General features: G+C 46.7%; 1 protein-coding gene across 5 annotated transcripts in view; it reads left to right on the top strand.

The window, feature by feature from the left end:
• LOC140387908 (SH3 and multiple ankyrin repeat domains protein 3-like) overlaps nucleotides 1–22890 on the top strand; it is a 1536301-nt gene that overhangs the window by 1445059 nt on the left and 68352 nt on the right. For all 5 annotated transcript variants that reach the window (XM_072471211.1, XM_072471213.1, XM_072471209.1 and 2 more), the window contains one exon: nucleotides 12001–12128. In XM_072471211.1, coding sequence (XP_072327312.1) covers nucleotides 12001–12128 — 128 coding nt within the window. The remainder of the gene's footprint in view (nucleotides 1–12000; nucleotides 12129–22890) is intronic.

The raw sequence follows: 22890 nt of genomic DNA, 5'->3' as shown, positions 1-22890 counted from the left end.
TTACTAGAGACTTCCTAAAAGTACGTGTGGCTTCTCCCAGCAAACGCTGCTGAATGCTGTCCGTGTTGATGCCACAAACTAGTCTGTCCCAAAGCATGTCTTTCAAAACTTCCCCAATGTTCAAAGAACTAGTGCAAGCCAGCAACAACGTTAGCTACAGACTGGCCCATCTTCCGAAGCAGACTATGGAATTTGAAACATCGGACAATTACTGAGGGTTTAGGATTGTGGTGATTCTGAACGAGTGTAACTAAATCCACAAATGAAATGCCCCCAGTTTCCGTGGTGTGATTACATTTTTCATTAGATTTACAGGTGGTCTCCGGTGAGTGTGTCAGTATTTACAGGGAGGCCCCGGGGAGTGTGTCAGTATTTACAGGGAGTCCCCGAGGAGCGTGTCAGTATTTACAGGGGAGTCCCTGGGAGAGTGTGTCAGTATTTACAGGTGGTCCCCGGTGAGTGTGTCAGTATTTACAGGGGAGACCTCGGGGGAGTGTGTCAGTATTTACAGGGAGTCCCCGGGGAGTGTGTCAGTATTTACAGGGGAGACCCCGGGGAGTGTGTCAGTATTTACAGGGGAGACCTCGGGGGAGTGTATCAGTATTTACAAGGAGTCCCCGGAGAGTGTGTCAGTATTTACAGGGGAGTCCCCGGGGAGTGTGTCAGTATTTACAAGGGAGACCCCGGGGAGTGTGTCAGTATTTACAGGGGGTCCCCGGGGAGTCTGTCTATATTTACAGGGAGACCCCGGGGAGTGTGTCAGTATTTACAGGGGAGTCCCCGGGGAGTGTGTCAGTATTTGCAGGGGAGACCGCGGGGAGTGTGTCAGTATTTACAGGGGGGTCCCCGGGGAGTGTGTTAGTATTTACAGGGAGACCCCGGGTAGTGTGTTAATATTTACAGGGGAGACCCCGGGGAGTGTGTCAGTATTTACAGGGGGGTCCCCGGGGAGTGTGTTAGTATTTACAGGGAGACCCCGGGGAGTGTGTTAGTATTTACAGGGGAGACCCCGGGGAGTGTGTCAGTATTTACAGGGAGACCCCGGGGAGTGTGTTAGTATTTACAGGGGAGACCCCGGGGAGTGTGTCAGTATTTACAGGGAGACCCCGGGGAGTGTGTCAGTATTTACAGGGAGTCCCCGGGGAGTGTGTCGGTATTTACAGTGGAGACCCTGGGGAGTGTGTCAGTATTTACAGGGGGGTCCCCGGGGTGTGTGTCTATATTTACAGGGATACCCCGGGGAGTGTGTCAGTATTTACAGGGGAGTCCCCGGGGAGTGTGTCAGTATTTACAGGGGAGACCCCCGGGAGTGTGTCAGTATTTACAGGGGGGTCCCCGGGGTGTGTGTCTATATTTACAGGGAGACTCCGGGGAGTGTGCAAGAGATTCTTTTTGGAACTATATCTATTTGTTAATATAAAGTTGTCAATAAATTCTAGATCTATGAAAAAAAAATGTCCTACTAGCTTGCAAATCCTCACCCCACACACTTTCTTACCTCATCTGTAATCTCATTTGCCAAGAAAAAGTGTTCTAACCTTTCCAATTATTCAGTCCCATTCTCATTCTCTTCCACAAACTCGCCAAAGGTAACCATACTGCTGCTAACTTGTCTTCCATTGGTAAACTTAGCAAAACTTGGTGTTGAAAGTACTGAAACTCAATTTTTATTTATTCTCGTTGCCAAAAAGATGTGGCAATTTGACCACAAAAAGGTAGTCAAAAGGCATTGTGAAAGTTAATCTTCTTTGATATATCAGAATAACAAAGTTTAAAATATTGTATGGACTCAAAAACGGGAGAAGCTGGTTAAACATTGAAATATCTATCAGGACTGAAATTAATTAGAGCTAACTGCAGTTAAATACAAAACTACACAGCTAACTACAACAACAACTAATGACATCACAGCACGTAGTGATGACATCAGCAATGGATTTATATCAGATGATGCATAATACTTACACTCTATAACACTCCCCATAGGAAATCATGGCTTTTGTATCGATTGATGTACATTGCCACAAATATGTGGCCAAGAGAGCTATAAAAATCTTCAAGAGCACTTTTTTATGCCTTGTCGGAGTCCACTCTGACATCTTGATCATCAAGTTTCTCTTCGACACCCGAGCCACTTGTCTCGCTTTAGCCTTAGATGTTCCATCAGGAAATACCTTTTCCCACACTTATCCATCAGGCTGGTTGTCCCCAACATGACACTTCAGAATAGGCACCAAGGGTGGGATTCTCCATCCAGCGACGCCGGAATCACGAAACCCAACTGGGCGGAGATCGCGTCTCAGTCGGAAATCGAGGCCGGTGCCAGGCACCCAACAGAATGCCATGCTCTGGTGCCTTGACAGCAGGGTAAATGTGTTCTATGGTGGCATGGGCATGCAAATTGTACAGTAAACACTGTTGGCATATCATTTGCCAGCCTGCCCTGTATTCTCTGGGTCCCCTGCGATGCTCCGTCTCCACCAGGAGCAATTACCAATGGCGAAGTTCACTTATGGTATTTAAAACCGGGAAACAGGCTGTGGCTGCTGAGGGAGGGAGAGGAGGTAGGACATGTTCCCAGAGGTGCAACCAACGGTAAAGCCATCATCCTGGCACATTTGACGGTTCCCAACACCTTCGAGGTGCACTTGGGTTGGTTCTTGGGTGACAGGGATTATCCGCTGCAGCCGTGGCTGATTATGCCTATCCGGAAGCCACAGACCGACTGCAGAGACCCGCTACAACAACGCCCATGCCGCGACCAGGGCGGTGCATCGGCATCCAGAAGATGCGGTTCAGGTGCCTGGACCGCACTGGAGGGGCCCTCCAATATAGCGCTAGGAGAGACCCCCACATCGTGGTGGCTTGCTGCATCCCCCACAACATCGCCAAGTAGACGGGCAACGTGCTGGAGGAGGGGATGAATGTTCCCCTTGTATCAAGCTTCTTGTGACAGTACTATTCAGCCAATGCTGAATATTAGCACATAACTTCTTCAGAGTGTCAATTTGTACAAACGCCACTCTCGAAGGACTTACCCACATTGATATTCCAAAGCCTCTGTTTAGCCCAACCTTCCTCACTCAGGCTGGGTGAGACCGGAGCAGCGAAGCGTGCCGCCGACTGCATCAGCATGGAGAAGGTAGTTTCAAAGGTAAGTAGGTTGGGTGGGCTCGGGGGACCAGACCCAAAGGGAGGACAGTCGGACTGGAGGGGGATGGGGCGGGGGGGTGGAGGTCAGGCCAAGAGGGGTGTCAAAGCAGGAAGTGGGGGGGTGGGGGGGGGGGTTGGACCGGGAAGAGGGGTACAGGGAATTGGACTGCGAGGGAGGGGGGGGTTCGGATTTTAACGGGGGGGGGGGCAGGAATGGAGGGTGTCAGTTCAAGGGGGTGGGGTTTAGGACAGACCAGGAGTGGAGGTTGTACCGGAGTGGGGGGTAGGAGCAGTGTGGGGGTTGAGTCAGGACGGGGGAAGCAGGTGTTCAGACCGGAATGGGGGCCGGGGATCGGGTTGGGTTGCACCGACTGGGTGGGAGGTTTGGGTCAGACTAGGGGCTGGGGGTTTTGGGTCGTTGTGGGGGAGGCAGTGATGGATCGCAGGGGGGATAGGCGTGGAGGGTCCCCTGGGAGGTTGTGTGTGTGCAGTTTCCTATGCGCGGCTGGGTCTGGATGTTTAAATAGTTACTCTGGAGTTAGAAGGGATTTTTTTCCTTTCAACTATTTTGGAGTAACTATCAGGGTAAAGCTGGCAGAACTATCCAAAGTTAGAAATTTAAATCACTTCTGTTGGATGCTTCCCAGCCCAGAGCAATGATCCAGAGGAAGTTAGCAGTTCTGGGTAATCCCTTATGTGGGAACATCCGAGAGGATTCCCCAGCGCATCATTCGGGTACTCCCCAAATTCAATGCTAGGGAACCAGGAAGTTATTAAAGCCTCAGACACATGTGATTGCAAAGAAATTCTTGGGAAAGAAGTCATTTCCACTGACCTACATGGCACAAATGGAACATTCCGGAGTGTCACAAAAGTTGGGGGATTCAATGTTTGTGGCATTTTGACAATCTAACACCAGGTAGAATTAGGAGCCTCTCCGTTGTGCACAACACAGCAATTTGAAAGCAAGCACTGAACCAGGAATTTCCAGGTAGAATTTCCACAATCTTGTATATCAAATTCCTACAGGGAACAAGGAGGTTGTTCAGCCCATCAAGTCTGCACCAACCCTCTTAAAGAGCACCCTACCTCGGCACACTCCCTCGCCCTATCTTTGTAGCCCCACCTAACTTGCGCATCTTTGAACTGTGGGAGGAAACCAGAGCACCGGGAAGAAACCCACGCAGACACAGTGACAACGTGCAGACTCCCCACAGACAGGCACCCAAGGCCGGAATTGAACCTGGGTCCCTGGCGCTATGAGGCAGCAGTGCTACTGTTCCACCATGCCGCCCCAGTCTTTTAATTTCCATGATATACTCCTCAGTGGACTAATTGTTTGCCTTTCCAAATTTATCAAAGTCTGAACACGCCTCGAATGCATTTAATAGATCATCTTTCATATAAATTTTATCAGAATATCCAAACCTTCCTCACTGTCCAACTGATGAGCCTCCAGTTCCAAGAATCCCATCACCGGATCCTGCTTTTGTTAGGAAACAACAGTGCCAAGGTCATTGCTTGCTTTTTCTTTGGTAAACATAGCTATTTAATTTTCCATTGATCATCAGGTTCAGGCATGCAGGTTAGATGGATTGGCCATGATAAATGTATTGGGTTATGGGGATAGGGCAGGGGAGCGGGTCTCGGTAGAGTACTCTTTCAGAGGGTGGTTGCAGACTTGATGGGCTGAATGGCCTCCTTTTGCACTGTAGGGATTCTAGGGAAATTCAGACAACATCCGTGGGAATTCATACCCTGACATTTCACACTTAATTTCAGCCACTCTTCTGAAAAGTAGCTCCACATAAACTCTTCTGTCGAAAAATGTTTTTCTCAATTCCAAACTTCATGTTTGAGCAACTATCCTCTGCTACAATGTTAAATGGATCCAAGCCACAAGATGAAGTACAAAACATGACACAAATCTTTTATTTGGTCGTGGGTTTATTCCCAGGATGCAGAGTTACAGATCCCTCCTTCTAACTGCTAGCCCAGTGTTCCAATTGAATGTCTTTATATTATTTTTTAAAAAGCAAATGATCAATAAAATTTAAAAAAATAAAGAGCAGGTCAGCCCTTGGTGGGTCATTGTAACAAAAAGTCAAAACCTCAAAGGAAACTTAAGTAATCAAACCAAAATATCATTCGGATTGTGGCGATGCACCCTAGCCCCCGTGGTGCCCAAAGGTCATGGGAGCCCTGGAGTACACCAGTGGGCATCATGTGCCCCCTCTCCAAGGTGACAATGCCAAGGTGCCCCCGTTCCAGGGAGCCACCCTGCCCTATCCCTGACCACCCAAGGACCTGCAATGGACCAGGAGAGAGACCCCGCCCCCACAGTTCTGCCTCGTCCACATTTGTGTGGACCAGAACTGAACAAAGCCCGGCCTGCAGCCGCGCTGTGGAGGCTGGCCGATCCCGAGAGGCCGGAAGAGCCCGGGTAAGTTTTAAACTTACTTAGGTGTGTGCCGTTTGGTCACGTCCCTTTTGGGCGGGTTTCTGATTTTGACGCCTCGTGGGACTTGAGTATATCCCACGAGGCACAAAGACTGCTGAGAAGCCCGTGGGAGGCCACCCCTGGATCTCCCGGCCACATTGTGCTCTCGCCTGAGTGCAATGCGGCCGGTAGATCGCGCCCTTTAAGATTGTTTAGCAGCATCCTAAACCAGGTGTTTTATCGTTAAAAATGTCAAATCCCAAGCTAAAAGTTACAATCCTAAAATGTATAAATCATAAAATTAGATATCCTCAACAGGAGACTAAGGGGCCAAAGAATATGAGAATAGTGAGTGAGTGTGGAGAGGGGGCAGGGTCCAGTTACTGAGCAGGTACTCAGTGCCGTGGCAGTGCCCAGTTACTGAGCAGGTACTCAGTGCCGTGGCAGTGCCCAGTTACTGAGCAGGTACTCAGTGCCGGGGCAGTGCCCAGTTACTGAGCAGGTACTCAGTGCCGGGGCAGTGCCCAGTTACTGAGCAGGTACTCAGTGCCGGGGCAGGGCCCAGTTACTGAGCAGGTACTCAGTGCCGGGGCAGTGCCCAGTTACTGAGCAGGTACTCAGTGCCGGGGCAGTGCCCAGTTACTGAGCAGGTACTCAGTGCCGGGGCAGTGCCCAGTTACTGAGCAGGTACTCAGTGCCGGGGCAGTGCCCAGTTACTGAGCAGGTACTCAGTGCTGAGGCAGTGTCCAGTTACTGAGCAGGTACTCGGTGCCGGGGCAGTGCCCAGTTACTGAACAGGTACTCAGTGCTGAGGCAGTGTCCAGTTACTGAGCAGGTACTCAGTCCTGGGGCACTGTCCAGTTACTGAATTTTGAATTGCTCAGTCATTGAGTACATTCAAGAGAAAAGTTGATGGACGTTTGGATACTAAGGGAATCAAGGAAGATGGAGAAAGTGGAGTTGAGATAAAAGGTCACCTTATCGAATGACAGATCTGGCTCAAATGTCTGAATGGCCTACTCCTGCTTCTTATGACGAAACATCACCCTGTTACTGAGTTGGCATGTGGTAACATCATCAGGAATAGGAATGGGAGCAGGCCATTAGGTCCATCAAGCCTGTTCCACCATTCAATGAGATCATGGCTAATCTGATTGTGGCCCCCACTTTCCTGCCCGCCCCCTAAAATCCTCAACTCCCTTGTTGATCAAAAATCTGTCTACCTCAGCCTCAAAGATACTCAATGACCTGGGGCGGGATTCTCCGACCCCCCCCCGCTGGGTTGGAGAATCGCCGTGGGGCGGCGTGAATCCTGACCCGCCGGCCGCCGAATTCTCCGGCGCCGGGGTTTAGGCGGGTGCGGGAATTGCGGCGCGCCAGTCGGCATCTGCTGGCAGTGGCCCCCCCCCCGACAATTCTGCGGCCCGCGATGGGCCGAGTGGCCGCCGTTTTCGGCGGGTCCCGCTGGCGTAAATCACAACAGGTCCTTACCGGCAGGACCTGGTTCCACGGGTGGCCTGCAGAGTCCTCGGGGGGGGGGGGGGCGCGGGGGGATCTGGCCCCGGGGGGTGCCCCCACGGTGGCCTAACCCACAATTGGGGCCCATCGATCCGCGGGCAGGCCTGTGCCGTGGGGGCACTCTTTCCCTCCGCACCGGCCGCTGTCAACCTCCACCACGGCCGATGCGGAGAAGAACCCCCCTGCACATGCGCTGGGATGGCACCAGCGCACGCTTGCGCTCCCGTGAATACGCCAACTCGCGCTGGCCGACGAAGGCCCTTCGGTACCGGTTGGCGTGACGCCACTCCTCGGCGCCGGAGTGACCCGCCCTGCCGGTTCACGGAGAATCCCGCCCCCAGTCTCCACTGCCTTCTGACAATGACTAGAGAGATAAGAATGCGACCAGGTGGGTTCAGTTCCGCCCAGCAGGACAACAGTGCAGCAGCATTGGGGGAGGATGAAATGGCCAACCACTGTGTCAGAGGCTGCAAACAAGTTGAGAAGGATGAGGAGGGATACTTTATCTTTCTCATAGTGCAGAGTATGCCACTTGTGACTTTTATAAGGGCTGCTTTGGACCTTTGGAATTTACTGGGCATAGATACAGTTGTGAATCATTACCTCTGGTAGACCTGCTGAGCTTTTCCACCATTTTCTGTTTTTATTTCTAACTTCCAGCATCCGCGATATTTTGCTTTTATTTTAGTAGCCTGTTAAGGCCTATTGTCAAAGGCTGACTGCAGGTTTTCAGTCGGCCTCTGGGCACCTGTGGGTGCTAGGGAACAATGCAGCTTCCTGAAACGGTGGCCTCCCGACAGCTACCTGGAGATCCAGCACTCCAGTTAGGCTTTGAGGCCCTCCAAACCTGCCTGTAAACATATGCTGCTCTGGGAAGACCCCGGCCGCTGATTCTATTTCTTTTAAACAATTGTCACTCACTTGGAAATGCAGCCTGTTGCTTCTTCAAGGTGGTCCTCCAGCATTGAGATCCCGTGCAGCATCCTCAATTGGAGCCTGCCCTCTGGTCGATTCAGGAAAAATAACACCCTGATGACTGTCTCCCACAGGTGCAATCTTCTGACCTTTATTTGATTCTAACATCAGGATCCTGAAGCCTGCAGGGAAGGTCCTGCTCCAGGGCACTGCCCAGTGTGACTCAACCATAGAGACCAAGAAGGTCCCAGCTTCAATATCAGGCCCATGCTGTTAACTGATCCCCTGTGGAGGTCCTCATAGGTTTGTTTCAAATAGTCATGATGCCCTAAGCTGGGGAGAGAGAAAATCAATTAGAAATTGTGCTGTGCCTCCTGCTGTAGAACACTGAGCAAGGGAATAGCCCATTGTGTCATTCTCTGGCTGGGAAGTTGAGCTGAGGTTCAGCTGATCCTCTCTTGTGCTTGTGAACGATCCCATGGCATCATTGGAAGAGGAGGGGCAGGATCTTCCTGGTGTCCGAGCCAATCGACACCATTGTAAAACAGATGGTCAGATTATTATCACATTGCTGTTTGTGAGACCTTGCTGTGTGCAAATTAGCTGTCACATTTCTCACCCTACAACAGTAATTACATTCGAGGACATTTAATTGGCTGTAATGCATTTCGGGACACCCTGAAGTCATAACAGGATCTATATAAATGCAATATTTCAAAAATTACATTCCAGTGCAGTACTGAAGGAGTGCTGCACTCTCACAAATGCCTCTTTTGGATGGGGCATTAAACAAAGCGCTCTTATTAATAATAATCTTTATGACTCTTCTTACTCTTCTGCCCTCTCATGCAGAGGTAAAAGATCGCATGTCACTATCTTAGAGAAGAGCAGGGGAGTTTATCCCTGGTGTCTTGGCCAATATTTATCCTGCAATCAGCATCACAAACAGAGTATCTCATCGTTATCATATTGCTGTTTGTGGGAGCTTTCTATGTGCAATTCTTTCTTTCATGATCAGTGGTTTGCTAGATCTCACTGTCCAATCTTGCTTTGTTAGTTAGAATCTGCTGTGACTTATGGCAAATGAGGCACTTCTTTTTGGGGGGTGAGAATTGGAACTTTCTCCCCCGAAAGGTTCTAATGTGCTAAATTAATGGGTGTTTCAAAACCAAGATCAATGGATTCTCTCCCTACAGATGCTGCTGGACCTGTTGCATTTTTCCAGCATTCTCTGTTTTTGTGTCAATAAATTCTTGTTGAATCGGTGTATTGAGGGATAGGGAGCTCAGGTGGGTAAGTGGAGGTGAGGTACAGATCAGCTACAATCTATTTGGTGGATCTAGGTCAAGGAGTTGAATGGCCTCCTCCAGTTCTTCAGTTGTCGGAGAGATAAAGATAATTCAATTCAGTCATAAGCTGTGAATCTGGGGGCTTTGCTGAGGGAAGGTGAGCAGACAGTAAGGATTTAACTACCTCACGCAGAGTTATTTAATGGAGGTGGCAGGAGTGCCGGTGGTTGAGCTGCTGAGAGCCCCGTGTCGCATCCTTTTAGGAAGGCCCACCAGAGGGCAGCACGGTGGCGCAGTGGTTAGCATCGCTGCCTCATGGCGCCGAGGTCCCTGGTTCGATCCTGGGTCTGGGACACTGTCCCCGTGTTTGCACAGGTTTCGCCCGAACAACCCAAAGCCATGCAGGGTAGGTGGATTGGTCATTGACCCTCCAAATTATGTGCCAAACACTTAACCGGGCAGCGGCAGACCTTCACCGGGATCATAGACCCTGGGGAAGGAAATCCTGACCCTTAGAGCTGCAGGCCAATCAGATGTGATTTTTTGGGGGGTATTAAATCCCTCCAGAGCCTGAGGAAAATGTGGCACAGCGGTCCAAGCACACAGTGGCAGGTTTTGCCACTCAACTGATGACGGAGCTGTGCTCCGAAAGCTAGTGATTCGAAACAAACTTGTTGGACTTTAACCTGGTGTTGTAAGACTTCTTACTGTGCCCACCCCTGTCCAACGCCAGCATCTCCACATCACAGTGGCAGGTGACAGTGTCAGCAAATCCAGGAAGGAGCTGAATAAATTTTTCTTTGGTTAAAAATGCAATTGAGGAAGGTATTGGTGAAAGAGTTGAGCAAGGGGACTGGTTGATGGTCTTTTCCATTTAACTTCTATGTTACTTAAAAGTTAGCTCAGAAGCAACGTGCCTTGGAGGTTGTGGGGAAAAGGAACAAACTGAACTGACCAGATAGTCCATTGATGTTGGACTGGAGGAGGCTGGAGCTCAGAGCTAAACAATGGAGAAGTTACTTAATTAGAGTATTTAATGGGATGGTGTAGAGTGAGCTTTACTCTCTATCTAACCTGTGCTGTATCTTCCTTGGGAGTGTTTGATGTGATGGTGTTGGGAGAAGCAGTTCTTGTTTCAGTGAGTCATTGCACTTTTGCATAGAGTGGTTTACATCAGTCTAAATGCCTGACATGTGCTGCTTGAATCTAATCAGCACATTGTCACTGTGATGAACAGCTTTAATTGGCAACTTTAATTAGTGGGTTTAATGGAGTGGAGACACTTGTTCCTTGACTGCTGAGCGTCATATTCAAAGCACAAAACTTCCAGCAATAGGTGGGCAATATCTACCTCGGCATCAGAGCTTCTTCTTTGTGAAACTTCAAAACTGGGAGCTGATTTTATGAGGCTATACAATCAGCTCTCCATATTATGCAGCACAAATCTGACCTGCTGAGATGAGCATCCAAGAGCAAGACATTTTGGAAGAGGATGGTATGGTCAGTCCAGAGTATTTCATTCGGAGAAAATACTTTGGCCTGGATTTTGCAATCCCTCCCCAAAGGATACAGGGAGCCAGCCAAAAGTCCATTAATCTTTAGGCGGGACCGAATGATCCCAGTGGTGGGCGGGTCCTAGAAAACCCCACCCCTTGTGTCCAATTTGTATCAAGGCTGATTAATTTTATTGCTCAGAAGGAGGCCATCACCAGTTTGTCAGCTCTCTGAACATGCTATCGCCTCCAGACTCTTTCGTGATTTCTTGTTACAAATATTTATCCTCTTCCTATTTAGAACATTTTTCCAGAGACCACTTTCCCAAGCTCTCTAATCAAGCATTCCATGTCCCCACAACCCTCTGCGCAAAAATACTAACTTCACCCTTTGTTCTTCTATTGCTAAGTCTTTCATTGATGCCCTCTAGTGACCAACTCACTGACTGGCAGAAATAATTCTTATCCCTTTACATAGAAAATAGAAACATAAATAGAAAGTAGAAGCAGTAGTTGGCCATTCGGCCCTTCGAGCCTGCTCTTTACCAAAAGAAGGAAGAGTAACTACGGTGCATTCTCATGGCCTACAGGACATCCAAAAAGCGCTACAACCAATGAAGTAATTTTAGTCACTTTCAAGTGTTGAAATGTTGGCACCCGCTTGCCAACTTGCACTCATCTCTATCCCACCAGCAACAGTGTGATTTTGACCAGATAATCTGTTTTAGGTGTTAAGATATATATTGGCCAGAAGACCAGGAAAACTCCTCTGTTCCTTTTTCAACAACGCCATGGGATCTTTTACGTTTGCCTCAGACAACACTTTCTGGTTAATATCTCATTTGAAAGATGTCACCTCCTGCAGTGCAGCGTCCCATTAGTCCTGCACTCAACAGCCAAACTAGATAATGCGCTCAAGTTTCTAGAATGAAACTCGACTCCACAACCCAGGATATTATATCAAAGAAGAAAGTATGCCATACCTTTGTTTTTTCTGGTGCAATATCTTGTTCTCCTGATTTAATATCCTTTCTTCGCTGATAAAATATTCTCGCCTTTCAAATACAATATCCTATCTTCTCTGACGTAATGTGGTATCTTCTGCAATATCTTCTTCCCTCTGATGGAACATTCTCTCCTCTCTGATGTGCCACCCTGCCCTTTCTTATGCAATGTTCTAATTTTGTTATAGAAAAATTGGATGAGATCCTTGCAGCAGCTGATCGCTCAGCCCGGACGGAGAATGTGGCAGCAGACTCCCGAGCTGCGACGGTCAAACAGCGGCCTACAAGCAGGCGTATCACGCCAGCAGAGATCAGTGTGAGAAACTCATTCACTTTTAACACTGTGTTTAGCTCTGAGCATCAGTATTATGAGAACGTGCAGGGAATGGTGGCGGGATTTCAGTTTCCCTTCGCTCTCAATGGATGAGAGGGACAGTGTTGGAGCGCTGTCTCCAGCTCGCTCTTGCTTTGAGAATGACATCGTCCCGCGAATCTGAACTCAGTGAAAGCAAGGGGTTGAACGCGGATCTGGCTTCAGGCTGGGTATTCTGGATTTGCAAGCAGAGCAGCTGAGGATCAGTGGCCCATCTGTAAAAAGACCAGCCAGTCGCACAAGAGTGAACATGATCCACACCAGCTTTCATTTGTATACTCACAAAAGGACAGCTTTTAGAATACCCAACAGCACCTGAACTGTCGGCAAGCTAAAAACCCATGGAGTTGAAGGGGCAGTGGTGGCATTGATTCTAAGGGAAAAAAGTAGAGTTGTGAGTTGCCTTACAGACTTGATGGACGTATCCAGTCACGTTCCCCAGGGATCAGTATGAGGACCACTGATCTTTTATGAAATATATTAATGACGTGGATTTGTATATGCAGGGCATATTTCCAAAGTTTTCACTTAAGAAACAATACAGGTAGTATTACATGACGATGTTCTATGGGCCAGGAATTCTTGTGGTGCAGTGGGTAGCATCCCTGCCTCTGAGCCAGAAGCTCCGGATTCGGGTCCCACCCCAAGTCCTGGTGGCCAAGGAAGGTGTGTTGATAATGCGGTCAACAGGTTGAGTGCGTCAACCTGCAAATCCTTCCAAACATGCCAGGGGCTGGCGGTAAGCACAGAACAGAGTCCGGGTCAGCCACGCTTGATGTGGAGTGGTGCCCTTCAAACTGTAAGCCCTTGGTGATAGACTAGCGACCTGTTCCGGGAATTACTAGCTATGGAAACAGATGAAAGTCTGCCTTAATGCTCCACTAGGTGCGGGAAAATAATTGGAAAAATTGAATTCTATCAGCCATTAACTTGTGGGAAAGATATGGAAGAGGAAGTTTGCAGGGATATTGTAAAGAGATGCAAGTAATAATAGGGAACTTTAATTATCCAAACACTCACTGAAACATAATGTAAAGGACAGAGAGTGTTTGAAGTGTGTTTGGCAGAATTCTGCTGATCAGTATATTGCCACCGAATGAGGAAGGGGGCATTGCTGGATCTGGTTCTGGGGAAGGAGGATCATGTGTCAGTGGCGGAACATTTCGAGAGCAATGATTATGTTGCCATAAGGTTTAGGTTGGCTATTTAAAAGGTTAAGAGGTGATTTAGAGTAAAAAAAAAATATTAATTGGAAGAGAGTCAAATTCAGTGCAATGAAAACAGTTCTGCCCATATAAATTGGAATCAAAGTTTGACAGGCCAAAATTGTAACGGAATAATGGGCTGACTTTAAAGAGGAGATGGTTCACATACAGTCAAGGGACTTTCCTATCGGGGGAAAGGTCGGGTAACCAAAGCCAGAGCTCCCTGTATAATGAAAGGGATAGTGAGAGAAGGGTGAAGTGGAGAAAGGAATTTATGTCAGATGTTAAGTTGACAGTACAAGTGAGAACCAGGCTGAAGATAGAACATTTGGAGAAGTGAAAAATGAAATGAGAGATTATTTGAATAGACAGGCAGCTAACATAAAATGGAGTATAAAAGTATTCTATGAATATATAAATGGTAATAGGAGGGATGGGGCTGATTTGGGATTTCCGAAAAGGAGATCTATGAATGGAGACAGAGGGCATGGCTGACGTACAAAACAAGTACTTTACATTGGCCATTACCATGGAAGACGATGTTGCTAAAACCATAACAAAATAAAAGGTGGTTAAGACACAGGATGGGCTAATACAATGACAAAGAGGAGGGGCTAGATAGACTGATTGTATTTGAAGTAGGTATGTCACCAGGAACAGATAGGAGGCAGCTGAGGGAAATCAAGGGCAGAAATTGCAGAGACACTGGCCATAATCTTCCAATTCTCCTGGTGGTCCCAGAGGACTGCCGCATTACCAATATTACACCCTTTTTTGAGAAAGGATGCAAGGTGAAACTCGGCAACTGCAGGCCCGCCAGTTCAACTTCAGTGGTGAGAAAAACGTTAGGAATAAGGTCAACACTGCTGCCTCACCGCGCGGAGGACCCAGATTCAATCCCAGCCCCGGAGTTTGAAGTTTGCACATTCTCCCCGTGTCTGCATGGGTCTCACCCCCACAACCTAAAGATGTGCAGGTTAGGTGGATTGCCCGTGCTAAATTGCCCCTTAATTGGAAAAAAATAATTGCGTACTCTAAATTTATTTTTTAAAAGAATATTTTTTAAAAATAACAATAATCCAAGAGAAAATGAACAGTCACTTAATTAAGGAATGCCAGCAATGATTTGGGAAAGACCAATCGTGTTAAACGGCAGAGAGCCAGCGTGGACATGACAAGCCCAATGATCTCCTGTGTTGTAACCATAATATGATTCTATGGTAGAAACTCAGGAACGTAGCAAACACTTAAGGAAGATAGTAACTGAGGATAGTAACTGACTTCAGAAGGAGTTAGACTGATAAAATGGGCAGACATGTGAAATTCAATGCCGAGAAACGGGAAGTGTTACATTTTGGTAAGAAGAATGAGGAGTTATGAATGAAATGGTATAATATTAACAGCAATGTGAATGTATCTATATCACATCAGCTACTGTTGTTCTCACCCTCTGTCCCAGGGTACACACGTGGAGGGGGGGGGGGGGGGGGGAGATCGCCGTTGCAGCAAGAACAGTCCCAAAATTTCAGCCATTGCGTTCAATTCTGGCATCAAACATTAGGAAAGATGTAAAGGCTTTGGGGGGAGTGCAGAATACATTTATGGCAATGATAGCAGGGAAGCAGGGATGTAGAGAGAATGTAGAAACTGCTATTGTTTTTGGAGCAGAGGGGATTAAGAGGAGATTAAATAGAAGTGTTTAAAATCATAGAGCCATACAGCACAGAAAAGGCCCTTCAGCCCCTCGCTTATGTGCCGGTCAGAAACAACCTCCTAACTATTCTAATCCTATTTTCTAGCACTTATCCCATAGCCTTGTCTGCATTGGAATCATAAGTGCACATCTAAATACTGCTTAAATGTTATGAGGGTCTCTGCCTCCACCTCCCTTTCAGGCAGCGAGTTCCAGACTCCCACCACACTCCGGGTGAAAAGGTTTTTCCTCACATCCCCTCTATACCTCCTGCCCCTCACCTTAAATATATGTCATTGACCCCTCCACCAAGGGGAAAAGTTTCTTCCTGCCTCTATCTATGGCCCTCATAATTTTATGGATCTCACTCATTTTCCCCTCAGTCTCCTCTTCTCCAAGGAAAACAATCAAAGTCTACCCAATGTCTCTTCATAAATAAAACCCTCCAGCCTAGGCAACATCCTGATAAGTCTCCTCTGCACTGTTTCCAGTGCTATCACATCTCTCCTATAATGTGGATTCCAGAACTGCACACAATACTCTAGCTGTGGCCTAACCACCGTTTTATAGAGTTCCAGCATAACCTCCCTGCTCTTACGCTCTATGCCTCGGCTAATAAAGGCAAGTATTCAATATGCCTTCTTAACCACTGTATCCACCTGCTCTGTTACCTTAAGGGACCAGTGTACATGGAAACCTAAGTCCCTCTGATCCTGGGCGCTTCCCAGGGTCCTGCCAGTTATCATTTATTTTCTTGCCCTGTTTGTCCTGCCCGAGTGCATCACTTCACACTTATCCGGATTGAATTCCATTTGCCACTGATCAGCCCATCTGACCAGCCTGTCTATATCCTTCTGTAATCAAAGGCCATATCCTCCTCACTATTTACCACTCCACTAATTTTCATAACATCCTCAAACTAACTGATCAACCCTCCTACATTCAGATCTAAATCATTTATATAAACCACAAACAGCAAGGGCCTCAACACTGATTCCTGTGGGACCCCACTGGACACAGGCTTCCAGTCAGAAAAACACCCTCGACCATCACCCTCTGCTTCCTGCCTCTCAGCCAATTTTGGATCCAATTGGCCAAATTTCCATGGATCCATGGGCTCTTACCTTCACTATCAGTTTCCCATGTGGGACCTGATCAAAAGCCTTGCTGAAATCCAAATGGACGACGTCAGATATATTTCCCTTATCTACACACCTGGTCACCTGTTTGAAAAACTCAATCAATTTGTTCAAACATGACTTCTCCATAACAAAACCACGCTGACTGTCCTTGATTAATCCCTGCCTCTCCAAATGCAGATTAATTCTGTCTCTCAGAATTGCTTCCAATAGTTTCCCCACCACTGAGGTCAGACTGACTGGCCTCCAGTTTCCTGGTTTATCCCTTCCTCCATTCTTGAATAATGGTACCACATTGGCTATCCTCCAGTCCTCCGGCACCCCTCCTGTGGCCAGAGAGGAATTGAAAATTATTGCCAGATCCCCTGCTATTTCCTTCCTTGCCTCACTCAACAGTCTGGGATACATTACATCTGTCCCTGGAGATTTGTCTACTTGGAAGCCTGCCAGACCACTCAGAACCTCCTCTCTGTCTATGTTAATCTCTTTAATTTTATTACAGTCCTTCTCCCTGATTCTGTACCCACACTGTCCCTCTCATGAGTGAACACTGACACAAAGTATTCATTTAGAATCCAACTACATCCTCTGGCTCCACACACAAATTCCCACTGTGGTCCTTAATGGGCCCTTCTCTTTCCCTAGTTATTCTTTTACCCTCAATGTCCTTGTAAAACAACTTAGGATTTTCCTTTATTTTACCTGCCAATATCCTTTCATGTTCCCTTTTTGCTCTCCTAATTTCCTTTCTAAGTTCCCTCTTGCACATTCTACACCTCCAGGACGTCTGCTGTTTTGAGACCTCTATATCTGCCATAAGCCTCCCCTTTTCTCCGTATCCAGTGCTGTGTATCCCTCGATATCCATGGTTCACTGGATTTGTTGATTGGAACATGTTGGCTCTGTACTCCACTATTTCCTCCTTGAATGCGCCCCACTGTTCTGTCGCAGGTTTACCTGAAAGTGTTTGCTCCCAGGACACTATGGCAAATCATATCTGATCTTATTGAAATTGGCCTTCCCCCAGTTTAGAACTTTGATCTCAGGCCTAGCCTTCGCCTTGACTAGGTACCTCATGGTAGACTGGTACAAAAGGTGAAGTCACATGGAATCAGAGGAGAGCTGGCAAGTTGGATGCAGAACTGGCTTGGGCACAGAAGACAGAGGTTAGCAGTAGAAGGGTGCTTTTCTGAATGGAAGGCTGTGACGAGCGGTGTTCCACAGGGATCAGCTCTGGGGCCTTTGTTGTTCGTGGCGCATATAAATGATTTGGAAGAAAATGTAGCTGGTCTGATTAGTAAGTTCGCAGATGACACAGAAAGTGGTGGAGTTGCGGATAGTGAAGAGGATTGTCAGAGAATACAGCAGGATACAAACTGGTTGGAGTCTTGGGCGGAGAAATGGCAGATGGAGTTTAATGCAGACTAGTGTGAGGTAATGCACTTTGGAAGGCCCAATGCATGCAGGAATTACACAATAAATGGTAGAACTCTTGCAAGTACTGACAGGCAGAGAGATCTGGGTGTGCATGTCCACCAATCACTGAATGTGGCATGTGGATAAGATGGTCAAGAAGGCATACAGCATGCTGGCCTTCATTGGTCGGGACATTGAACATAAAAATTGGCAAGTCATGTTGCAGCTGTACAGGAGCTTAGTTAGGCCTCATTTGGAATATTGTGTACAATTCTGGCCGCCACACTACCAGAAGGATGTGGATGCTTTGGAGAGAGTACAGAGCGGTTTACTAGCATGTTGTCTGGTATGGAGGGCATTAGCTATGAGGAGAGGTTAGATATACTCACTGTTCTCACTGGAATGACGGAGGTTGAGAGGCGATAGAGGTCTACAAGATTATGAGTGGCATGGACAGAGTGGATAATCAGATGCTCTTTCCTAAGTAGGAGAGGGGACATAGGTTTAAATGGCCTGCTCCGCCATTCAATGAGATCATGGCTGATCTTTTGTGGACTCAGCTCCACTTTCCGGCCCGAACACCATAACCCTTAATCCCTTTGTTCTTCAAAAAGCTATCTATCTTTATCTTAAAAACATTTCATGAAGGAGCCTCAACTGCTTCACTGGGCAAGGAATTCCATAGATTCACAACCCTTTGGGTGAAGAAGTTCCTCCTAAACTCAGTCCTAAATCTACTTCCCCTTATTTTGAGGCTATGCCCCCTAGTTCTGCTTTCACTCTCCAGTGGAAACAACCTGCCCGCATCTATCCTATCTATTCCCTTCATAATTTTATATGTTTCTATAAGATCCCCCCTCATCCTTCTAAATTCCAATGAGTACAGTCCCAGTCTACTCAACCTCTCCTTGTAATCCAACCCCTTCAGCTCTGGGATTAACCTAGTGAATCTCCTCTGCACACCCTCCAGTGCCAGTACGTCCTTTCTCAAGTAAGGAGACCAAAACTGAACACAATACTCCAGATGTGGCCTCACTAACACCTTATACAATTGCAGCATAACCTCCCTAGTCTTAAACTCCATCCCACCAGCAATGAAGGGCAAAATTCCATTTGCCTTCTTAATCACCTGTTGCACCTGCACACCAACTTTTTGCGACTCATGCACTAGCACACCCAGGTCTCTCTGTACAGCAGCATGTTTTAATATTTTATCATTTAAATAATAATCCCTTTTGCTGTTATTCCTACCAAGATGGATAACCTCAAATTTAGCAACATTGTATTCCATCTGCCAGACCCTAGCCCATTCACTTAACCAATCCAAATCCCTCTGCAGACTTCCAGTATCCCCTGCACTTTTTGCTTTACCACTCATCTTAGTGTCATCTGCAAACTTGGACACATTGCCCTTGGTCCCCAACTCCAAATCATCCATGTAAATTGTAAACAATTGTGGGCCCAACACTGATCCCTGAGGGACACCGCGAGCTACTGATTGCCAACCAGAGAAACACCCATTAATCCTCACTCTTTGCTTTCTATTAATTTACCAATCCTCCATCCATGCTACTACTTTCCCCTTAATGCCATGCATCTTTATCTTATGCAACAACCTTTTGTGTGGCACCTTGTCAAAGGTTTCTGGAAAATCCAGATATACCACATCCATTGGCTCCCCGTTATCTACCGCACTGGTAATGTCCTCAAAAAATACCACTAAATTAGTTAGGCAGGACCTGCCCTTTCTGAACCCATGCTGCGCCTGCCCAATGGGACAATTTCCAACCAGATGCCTCGCTATTTCTTCCTTGATGATAGATTCCAGCATCTTCCCTACTACCGAAGTTAAGCTCACTGGCCTATAATTACCCGCTTTCTGCCTACCTCCTTTTTTAAACAGTGCTGGCACGTTTGCTAATTTCCAATCCGCCAGGACCACCCCAGAGTCTAGTGAATTTTGGTAAATTATTACGAGTGCATTTGCAATTTCACTAGCCATCTCTTTTAGCACTCTGGGATGCATCCCATCAGGGCCAGGAGACTTGTCTACCTTTAGCCCCATTACCTTGCCCATCACTACCTCCTTAGTGATAACAATCATCGCAAGGTCCTCAGCTGTCATAGCCTCATTTCTATCAGTCACTGGCATGTTATTTGTGTCTTCCACTGTGAAGACCGACCCAAAAAACCTGTTCAGTTCCTCAGCCATTTCCTCATCCCCCCATTATTAAAACTCCCTTCTCATCCTCTAAAGGACCAATATTTACCTTAGCCACTCTTTTTTGTTTTATATATTTGTAGAAGCTTTTACTATCTGTTTTTATATTCTGAGCAAGTTTACTCTCATAATCTATCTTACTCTTCTTTATAGCTTTTTTAGTAGCTTTCTGTTGCCCCCTAAAGATTTCCCAGTCCTCTAGTCTCCCACTAATCTTTGCCACTTTGTATGCTTTTTCCTTCAATTTGATACTCTCCCTTATTTCCTTAGATATCCACAGTCGATTTTCCCTCCTTCTACCGTCCTTCCTTTTTGTTGATATAAACATTTGCTGAGCACTGTGAAAAATCGCTTGGAAGGTTCTCCACTGTTCCTCAACTGTTTCACCATAAAGTCTTTGCTCCCAGTCTACCTTAGCTAGTTCTTCTCTCATCTCATTGTAATCTCCTTTGTTTAAGCACAAAACACAGTGTTTGATTTTACCTTCTCGCCCTCCATCTGTATTTTAAATTCCACCATATTGTGATCGCTCCTTCCGAGAGGATCCCTAACTATGAGATCCTGAATCAATCCTGTAATTACACAGGACCAGATCTAGGACCGCTTGTTCCCTCGTAGGTTCCATTACATACTATTATAGGAAACTATCGCGGATGCATTCTATAAACTTCTCCTCAAGGTTGCCTTGACTGACATGGTTAAACCAATCGACATGTAGATTAAAATCCCCCATGATAACTGCTGTACCATTTCTACATGCATCAGTTATTTCTTTGTTTATTGCCTGCTCCACCATAATGTTACTATTTGGTGGCCTTACCAGGGATAAAAAGCACTTCCTCCCCACCCAGCTTTGAATTCCCACCTAGATTCAAATTCCCAAACTCACTCTTTGCTGCCTCACGTGGCTGTATCTTCTCTGGCTCACTGGGAGAATTCACTGGGAGTGAGTTTACAAGTTGCTCTTTTTAAATTGGCCTGAGTTGACTCCCCTCCCCCACCTGCTTTTAGATCACGGTAGATTTAAAGTGATTGACACTTAACTGCCAACCAGTTATGTGAGTAGGTGGGGCAGCTCTTGTTAACCTACACTGCACAATTCTAGATTAATTTATATTAATTTAAACTCCTGAAATTTAAAAGGAGCTGACTTACTGATTTGATTTGATTCATTTCCCACCTAGATTCAAATTCCCAAACTCACTCTTTGCTGTCTCACTCTGGCTGTGTCTTCTCTGGCTCACTGGGAGAACTTTTATTCCTGATCTATCTTTGTCCTTTTCCATAATTCTTCCACCTGTCCAGCTTCATTCCCTGAAACCAAATCCAAAAGGGGGAGGCGGTGGCATAGTGGTATTGTCTCTGGCCTAGTAATGCAGAGATCCAGACTAATGCTCTGAGGTCCTGGGTTCAAATCCCACCATGGCAGATGGTGAAATTTGAATTCAATAAAAAAAAATCTGGAATTAAAAGTCTAACGGTGACCATGAAACCATTGCCGATTGTCGTAAAAACCCACCTGGTTCATTAATGTCCTTCAGGGAAGGAAATCTGCCATCCTTATCCGGTCTGGCCGACATGCGACTCCAGATCCACACAGCCATGAACAACAAATACCAGCCAGCGATGCCCACATCCCAAGAACGAATAATTAAAAAAACACCCAGTCTCTTGTTGGCCTTACTCTGTACCGGCTTATAAGGTCCTGCTGAATGTATTTTAAGAATTATGCACCCTTTGTGCCTTTCACAGTAAATCTATTCCAGTTAATAATATATTAGTTGAATTCCCCCACGCTTGTTGCCCTATTATTTTTGCACTTCTCAGAGATTGGCCTACATATTTGCTCTTCTATCTCCCTCTGACTGGGGCTGTATTACACTCCCAGTAGTGTGATTGTAATTTTTTAGTTCTTTAATTCTGCTCATATGGCTCCATTTAATAATCCTTCGACTATATCATCCCTCCGAACAGCAAACAATCGTTTTATTTGGCTCTGCTTGCGCAACCCAGAGAAACCATCACTCGCACGAGTATTCAGAACAGAATACAGGTTGGAAAGTGAGATGTATCCTGCCTACCTGATCCTCCTTGTCCTTCTAGCATTCACCCATTCCCTCTCTAGCTACACATTTTAAGCTGCAAGGTGACCACCTCCAGACACATGTTACACACAGGGCCCTCAATATCATGGATGCCCCGTAATGACTCCAGGTGCCACTCAAGCTCTGAAACCCAGAATTGAGCTACTCTAGCTGGCAACACTTCCTACTCATGTGATTATCCAGGCCATGAGAAGCAACCAGGATCTCCCACGTGACACAGGATGAGATTCCTTGCCAAGCCTTTACTTAGAGGACTATTATTTGGAAACACTGGCCAGCTACTCACCAGACCTTGCTGTCTCCAATTACCTCACAGACTATTCTTGTTTTGTAAAAGACCGGAACAGAACCTCTTCCCTCACTCGTCAAATTCTCCAAGTTAAGTACTCTGTTGATATCGCACTCCATCATGCATTAGCAAAACCTTCTGGATTTAACCAGCAAAAATTCCAAAGACCTGAGTTAGACCCGACTGACCTGGTAGCTAACTCCACCTAATCAACTAGCTGTGCAGCTGGCACTAACAAGCAGCTTGTTTATCATTGACTAAGACTATGAAAGGAACTACAAATTAAAGTTGAAGTTAAATTCTAAATGAAAAATTTGACTAGATTTTATAAAACCCTTATGTCACCACTCACCAAATTCCCCAAGTTTAGTGCTCTGTTGAAGGATTACTCTGCCAAACTGGGCTTTATACTCCTTGGCCAGGACTTTTAGTATGTTTTCCTTCCCGCCACATTGCCCTGGGTACTGGCTGCCCGCAGCCATTTAATGCTCCAATGATTGTCAATTAACTGGAGATGGGACTTCTGCCCTCACTTGGGAGAAGGTCCCACCTTAGAGAGCTGACAGCCAATCTGTTTGTTTGGCAGCTCTCTCGTCCCAGCAGTGCCAGAGGTTACAGATGACAGGACCAGGACCAC

Source organism: Scyliorhinus torazame, chromosome 13 (genome assembly GCF_047496885.1).
Source record: "Scyliorhinus torazame isolate Kashiwa2021f chromosome 13, sScyTor2.1, whole genome shotgun sequence".
NCBI lineage: Eukaryota > Metazoa > Chordata > Chondrichthyes > Carcharhiniformes > Scyliorhinidae > Scyliorhinus > Scyliorhinus torazame.
The sequence above is the reverse complement of the archived record's forward strand: the minus strand, read 5'-3'. Positions and strand labels throughout refer to the sequence as shown.